The following is an 8,339-nucleotide window of genomic DNA, read 5'->3' on the forward strand; positions in this document are numbered from 1 at the left end:
AGTTAGTGGATCTAAGGACTGATTTGCAGCAGCATTTCACAAACACTGCAAGTTAAATATCCGCATCTCCTGCAGATTAATGTGAAAAATGCACTTTCACACTGTGGTACTGGTTGTTGTATCATATATGTTTTATGGCAGACAATTTTCTTGGTGAAACAAACCTATGGATAATTTCAGTCTAGTTTCGTTGCACCACATGTGAGAATGCATCCTTCACAGTAGGGTCCAGACACTCAAATACTCTTCTGACTTCCTTAAATGGATTTTAAGCTATTCCCAGCTAGAATGTGTGAAACACACACACACATATGTATATATAGTCTTTGAATCTAACACCATACAGATATGAAAAGGGTGTTTTCTACCCTTCTGCTCTCCCTGTAAGCAAAGCCCAGAAAACCATAGCAATCAGAGAGCATCCCACATGAGACACTCTGCTGTCAGCTGGGACCATGTTTTCTCAAGAAAATTGCTGAGTTGTGGTCTCTAATTGCTGAAAAAGTGGAATAAGGGGGAGGCACTGGCACTAGGCTCTTCCTTTAGAGATGATTTAAAAACAAAGAGGTATCTTAAATGATAAATACCTTGCAATCACCATAAACTTCAGACGAACACTAGCAGATTGAATCTGGCAGGCTAGCGAGACAACTAACTTCTAGATCTGTGCAGGGCATAGGCACAGCGTAGGATGTTTCCAGGCATGTACAGAAGCAGATCTTGGAAGTCTTCACATGGAAATGTCTACAGCATTTTGTTATCTCTGTGATTAGAATGTGCCCGAGTTAGTGTTCTCATTGAGATGTTTTGGTCTTGAGCATCTAACAAATACAAAATCTCTGTTCAGACACCTCAATATTTGTAATTGAGTTGGTACTTTGGAATTCTCACGTCACAGCTAGTTACCTGTTGTGTTACTGCTTTTAGAAGGTTTTTCTCCACAGAGGCAGAGACACTTCCTGGTTTTAGCATCTAAACCTTACCTTCTTCTGTAGATCACTTCATGCAATCTCTGTTTAATTCTCATATATTTTAAAGTGTAAGTCAAGACAACCTGTATACCTAACGACAGTGAAAAGATTCTTAAAATACTGACCGTAGTTTGCCTGAGTATAAAAGCTACATCAGCTGAGCTGATTACCTTTTAGGGCCAGCTTCTCTGAATCCTAAGCAGGACGGCCCGTTCTTGAATATATTTACTGTGTTTCATTTCTTTATAGACTGGACAGGGTAGTACAGATGTCAAACATTTGGCCACTAAGCAGTGAGACACAGGAATCCACTTTGATATGTTGGTTTTAATTTATTTTTTTAAAAAAAAAAGAACATATAAAATAGGTGGTCAGGGAGTATAATTTTTCCCTGTACTTGAGAAGCTGGTTATCAGAAGCTGGAACTTTTGAGCATGGTGACAGTAAGTCAAAGAGGACTTACTACAGTTCTTCCTCACATAGGCCAATCAGACTCCTAAGCACACTAAGCATTGCTGCAGTCAGAGCTTTTTGTTAATAGTTGCCGGAAGATGAATGAGTCACTACATAGCAGGCCTTGAAAGAGGGCAAAGAAAATTCCGCAGTCAGAATTTCAACTGGAAGCCATTAGCAATATATTTAATAGTGAAACAAGCTTAAAATATCAGCACTTTCTTTTCCTCTTTTTAAAAGAGATATTCATAACAAGAAAATAAGTCCTAATTTTCTAGCACAATCTTCCCATTAGAGGCAGTAATTTCTTTTAATTCTTACTTTTAGAAAATAAAAAAATTGGTTTAATAGCATGCTGTGTAATTTTGCTGTAATGCAAAAAAGGCACTATCCTGCAGAAGAGGAAAAGCACATCAGAGTTCAACAAACTGTTATCTTCTATAGCCTTTTAAAATTAGGATAATGTCAATCATTGTAGACAGATAAATATACAACACTTTGCATTCTCACTAAAGATCCTATTCTACACCCAATGAGTAATTAGTGTCTTGGATATGGATGTGGATGATGCTATCTGGTTGCCAAACCACCATATAGCAGAGCCAGTCCAAAAGTTAACTGTACAATACATGTGCATTCCCACCGAATCTGTTGTTATGGGAGCTGGAGAGAAAATTCAACAATAGGTAAATCTTGGTGTTCTTAGCCAGAATCAAAGAAAATCTATTGGACTAACATTTTGAAATGTCTTCTTTTCAGCTCCTCTGATTTACTTACTTTTTTGGGGGAGAGGTAAAGTTAAATTTAAATAATCTTCTCACTTATGTTTAAAATAGCCTTCAAAAAAGTAAGCCAAACTTTGCTTCCACTGAAGCAGGTTTCTACACATACAGCAGCAGTTCTTCAACTATTATTTCATGTCATTTACTATCTACTAAGTGAGGGTGGAAGGGGAGAAAAACAGCTGAATGTGGTTAGTATCGATTTTGTTATTTCTTAAAAGAGCAAAATGCACTCCATGGTCTTTCTAAAACTACTATTTATATTCTTTAAAATGTTCCTCTCAATATAGAAATGATTTCCGGATGTCTTAAAATCAAGAAGTAAAATATGTATGCACTTTTCCTAGCTTGCTTGGGGTCTTAGATAAGATAGAGCCAAACAGAACAATCATCTTCCCTAAATACCGTTGTTCCTTAATAATAATAATTGGTTTTCCATTTATTTAATGTGGCCATCTCATTGTCTAATGTAGATCTAAACAAGAATTATCAAGCAATCAGTCGAGGGTTTAGAAAATCCAAATCAAAAGCATACTTATTAGGGAAAGGATATGAGTTTAAGGGTATGGGCTTAACATCCTCTTCAAATCAACTTCCTCAGAGCAGTATGGGCAAATCTGGTTCTTGCCAGCATTGCACCAACCACAAATACAGAATTAACAGAACTAGGTATCAGGTGTATTGTTAAGGAATCTTTCAAATATAAACAAGTCCCAGTGCATACATTTGCAAACCTAATCAAACCATCAGCAGATAATTTTAATGACTGGTTATAGATACTGCCTTGGTTTACTACTGAACAGGTTCAAAAGACTTTAAGATTTTAGAATGTTTAGAATTATTTTGAAGTTGAATCCAATGTCCTGAACATTCAGACTGGTATCCATATTTTCCAGCTCACAAGAAGCCAGATTACTTTGATGAACTGCAGAAGGGAGTGATTAGGAACAATGTCCCAGCACATACGCAACATCTTTCATTTCGGTTTCTGGAATGCAAAATGCTGAGCTGTTTGTTAGGTACCCTCAAGTATGAGACTCTAGGTCTTCTGTCAGGTTGTACATTATATACATGCCATCTTTTGAGAAGGGCTCCACATCTGCCTTAAAAGTACCCAGCAAACACAGCCCCAGGAACAGCAAGAGGAAATCCTCTGCAGTACACAGGAGCCTGAATTAGCAGCCCTGACCTATGGGTCAGCATGCCTGGTCTACTCCTACTGCCAGGCACACCCACACAGGAGGTGCGCAAAGTACCTGGAAGGAGGATTTAGGCCTGAAACTGTAAGTTTATGGCCACTCTGACAGCACTTTGTCTGTCAAAAAGCTGCGTGGCCTCAGCTTGTGTCATGGGACTGAAGTGCATTTCATGCTCCTATTTTTAATATTGTGCTACGTTGTTTCTGAATGTGGTTTTGGTTCCTTTTTTTCCCCCTTGGTATTTATTGCCACTGTTATTATTTTTTAATGCAGCATAAAAGAGGAGAAAACAACAGTTCCATAATTACATGGAATGGATACACATGATTACAGGACAGCTGGTAGGTATTTTCAATGATCCCTCCTTCCTTTATCCCCACAAAAATTTTCTTCCCACAGACTGTGCAGATGTCATTGGACAAATTTCTTGTTGGTATGTCACTGATGTTGTAAAACTGTCAAGATCAAGTTTATAGGAAAGAAAGAAGCCAAAGAGCAACAAAATATTTGCTTAGAGTCAAGATCACATAAACACGTTTTAAGCGCCATCAAAGCTAAGACATCATGAAAATGGCTACATTTGTCTTAGTTTACAGGTGCCAGGATGTTACCAAGTAACAATTAAGATTCTATTGCTTATGTAAGAGTGTTAGCAACTGCCTACTTGATTTTAAGTAACTGGGACAAAAGAGAATTGTGCTGATATAATCACGTTATTTGGAAAGGGAAGAAGAGAACTATAAAAAGCAAAGGTCAAGAAGAGTATTTCACAGACTTCAGGGAAGTGAAAAGCTCGTCTTCCTGTGGCAATTAGGAAAATTTTGTAGTCTCTTGTACAGAGGGACCAGCCTACTGGAAACCCCAGATCAGTCCCTGCCATATGTCACTGGCTACTGGTTCATTAAGACTGTTCTTCTGATGATCAGATTGACAAGGGAGTTCCACAGTTTGTCTATGGCACAAGGATAGCCCTCCTCAAAGAAAAGTGAAGTTAGTTTCCTGTAAAAGTAAGTATCCAGTAAACCTTATGCTCATGAGCCAAGGGGCACAAGAGATTCAAGAGCTCGCTTACATTTCTTGCAAGAGGTATTCAGGGTGATGATCCCAGCACTTGCACCAGTGGTGGAAGCCATGTAGTCAGAACAAATCTCTGCAACGTACCTTCCCACCACTCTATAATACAGTCTGTAAAAAAACCAGCACCATACCAAAATCCACGGAGTTAGCAGATTTAATTCTGTCATAAAATCACACTCAAAAGGGTACTTGGGTGAGTTTGTTCTTGATGAAAATACCAGAATAAAATATCAAGAAAATTTTTACTCTAGTTAACTCCTGCTTCCTTTGAAGCACAGGTTTACTTTCATTTTCTTTTGCAACAGCAGACATGCTGGCACTTGAAGCATCAATATGCTTGATGGCAAGCAATATTGAAAGTAGGCTACAAACTACTTTTGGAGCCACAGCTAGTCAGCTTTGTTATAGGAAGTTCAAGCTGACATATTTTCTTATAGAAAGGAACCTTTATTAGGATCTTATTTTACAGAACAATTAGGTATCTTTCATTGTTTTGCAGAAGCAACAAGATCAAGCAAATCTCAATAAGGTGAAAGATGCCAGTTAAAGAAATGTTAGATTTCTGCAGCTGATAGAGCCCACTACCCTCCTCTACGCAAATTCCTTGGACTAAAATTGTAGCTAAATGACAAGAAGTGGTATTTAACCCCCACCCTCAAAAAGCCCTCAACCCAATAGAGACTGCAATAATGTTAATATCTCTTGTCATCTCTCTGAGGCTGCATGTATTAGAGGTCTTGGGAGACTAAAACCTGTCGACCTAATACTCATAAAATTGGAGCTTCTCAACATTAAAAAAGACTTGCCGTCTCTGCTGCAACAGGGAACAAAGTTAGAACCTTTAAAATAGGGCTAAGAAATTTTATATTTATGTCTTTAAAATGCACTGGTGGAGGAATTTACCTGGATAAATAAAATACCTCAACAGAATAAAGCTTAGCAGTACTGGTAACACACGACTGTTAAGTTTTCCAAGATTTTTCCATCAGAACCATGTACATTTGGGTTCATCAATTATAAAATGTATGGGCAATAAATCTGAAATGAACAGCTGATTAATGTACATACCTTACCTCCAATACCTCCAAGAAGTGTCGGACTTAGAGCAGATGCATTATGTAGTTGATCTATATGCTCTTGGGGAATCCCTGAAATTTCTGGTCAGACAGCACCTCAAGCAGAGTCCGGCACAGTATTTCTTTCTGGGCTGCTGGTCAGACAGAAGTTCTGGACAAAACATAAAGAAAATCCAAACTCTACCTCAGCAAAAAATTCTAGCTGGATTAAGTGGTTAGGTCAAGAATCATCTGGACATGCAATATTGTCTTTGGCAATAGTCAAAACAAAAAGAGGAGAACCCCCTAGTGACATAGTCTAGTAGAGTGGTAAATCATAATTATCAGAAAGAATTACGATGGGTTTTTTCATACAAACACACTTATCTACTTTTATTCTTTATGTCAAGACTTTTTATGTCTCATCTCCTTCAGGCGCACAAATGAAGGACTGAGGATTAACTCAGCAGTTAATTTAGCAGATTGAATGAGTGAATACAGTGACTGTATTAAGTTTAAGCTGTTTATCCTCCTCTCTTCACACCACAAACACAAGCTGTAAAATTACTAAATATCAGACTTCAGATGAACTACACAATAATTAAAAATCAAGAAGTAAAAGACAACCTACAGCTACACAATGTAAAAGCAGTTTCATATGTTGAGATGGTGAGGTGAACAGAACATCCTGGAGCAATCTTACTACAAACAAAGTAAAATCTATCAAATAGGAAATCATAACAGTTGCCAATCTAAATTTTACCTCAAAATACCTACATAAAGAATAAATTAAATCCGAACATGGTAAATATTGTAGCTGGATTATCCACAATTCCTATTGCATAAATAGATTTATAGATCAGAAGGAACCACTTGTAGACCAACCTATGGATAAGAGAAAAGAAAGACTGCTCAGGATCTTGTGTATTTTGCAGAGTGGCACAAAATGCCACATACAGAGTTTCTACCCAAGTATTCATATAAATTCAGTGGAAGTTTTGCACTTTTATGTTTCTCTCTAACTTAAAGATGAATAGAAATATATAATACAAGAAAAATACAGGAGAAAAAGAAAAGGAGCCATTTTGTTTTGCTTCAGTCTTCACAAGAAATGGTAATTGTGAACAGATTGCTAGCAATTAAAACTAACAGCTGGGAATCATGCAGGAGGGAGTCATAGGCCAGAGCAGGACAAGAACAGGTACAAAACAACTGAGGTAAGTTAGATATAGTCAAGTCAGTATGCTACCAGTGAAACTGATCTAAAATACCTAAAAGTTAGCAGACCAATCTCTTTGTTAGCCCACGGTGGAGAATTGGAGAAGGAAGAATACAGACCTCTCTTTAAGGAGGCATAGGAGGCTTTAAGGAATAAATTCAGACTATTTGAAATATATACCAAATTGAGCTCATCAGGCTCAGTAACACCTTGGATAACTGCTGATAGTAAAAGTCTGTAGAATGAAAAACTGAGATAGAACTGATGGCAGTCAATTTAATTTTATCTCTTGTTTAATTATTTCTCATTTTCATACAATGTTTGAAAAACACTGGTTTAAAGAAACTTATTCCAGGGAAATTCTTATTTGTTTTTCTCCTTCTACAGTTTCCCTTTAAGAAACAATACCAAAAAAAACCCAAACCAAAGGCAAAACCAATAAAAAAGTACATATTGTGGTCTTCTTCCCAAGAGAGGCTTTTAGGTCACTTTGAAATTGATATAACTAGTAATAAAGGAGAGCATTCCCCCCATGGACAGGGATCACCAGCAGTAAGGTCTGATGATGAAATGAAGAACAACAACTCACATCTGCAGCAGCACGACAAACTGCTGGCAACACTGAGATAGTAATTTAAAAGTATTGACATCCTATGGTTTCATTTTGCAATTTTAGGTTTGATTAACAGATTGCTGAAGTGTAAAACCCATATAAAAAATGTGACTTGTACAGCATCTGACACAGGAGGGCCTTTGACCCTAGAATAATGATCTTAGTCTGCCGTCTACCACCCTGTAAATAATAAGTAATCACAGTAGTAAATGATTATAACACCAAGATATATCTCATCAGACCCCCTATCCCATCCTCAAAAACCTAAACTGTGCATGGATAGAATTAACACTACTGAAAAAACCATTAAAGTTTGTTTTCTTACTCAAATTGTGCTATATAAGGTGACCTCAGGGCTAAAGCTATGGGAGCAATTTTTCTGAAACTGGTGGAGGCAGTTTGGCCTTTAAGCCTTAGAGCTTCTCTTATCAACTTTCAAAAAGGCACATCTGGCTGCATTAATTTTGGATGCTGCTCAGTTACATGACTGCACTACTGAAGGTTTTTCTTGAAGACTCTTTCTACAGCACAAAACCAACAAAATGCCATGGCTTAAACTTTTAAAACTTTTTTTTCGAAGGAAAATCATATCAAGCTTAATATACACATTTTCTTGAATTACCCACAGTGATGAGATACTCTACTTCTTTTCCAACAAACAAATATTTGAAATGTACTGAAGAGTCAAAAGCCCTGCAATGTCAGTTCTCTCCATGATCACATTTATAAACTGTGAATTTGGGATTGTGGAAGCCCGATGGTGACAAAGACAGAGAAAGATTCACTTTAATAGGTTTGTGGAGTCCGCTCCTGCATCTTTACAGAAAGGTTGCTAAAAATAATTTAAAAAATCTGAAGGGAGACAGTTTTCAAATTTATGTTTGGTTTGGGGCAGGAGGATATCTAAAAAGCAAATAAAGAACACAATCCATCTAGTGTAAAAAGCTATTTCTATGGAAGATTAACCTAT

General features: G+C 37.2%; 1 protein-coding gene across 1 annotated transcript; it reads right to left on the bottom strand.

Annotated features, from left to right (window-relative positions):
- Positions 1–1,942: 1,942 nt before the first annotated feature.
- RNF175 (ring finger protein 175) lies at positions 1,943–8,084 on the bottom strand. Its single transcript, XM_069854980.1, is given in 7 exon segments — positions 1,943–2,055; positions 2,760–2,864; positions 3,713–3,860; positions 4,521–4,598; positions 4,600–4,642; positions 6,315–6,422; positions 8,047–8,084. Coding segments are annotated over 7 exon segments (633 nt in total).
- Positions 8,085–8,339: the final 255 nt, after the last annotated feature.

This window comes from Phaenicophaeus curvirostris, chromosome 4 (genome assembly GCF_032191515.1).
Source record: "Phaenicophaeus curvirostris isolate KB17595 chromosome 4, BPBGC_Pcur_1.0, whole genome shotgun sequence".
NCBI lineage: Eukaryota > Metazoa > Chordata > Aves > Cuculiformes > Cuculidae > Phaenicophaeus > Phaenicophaeus curvirostris.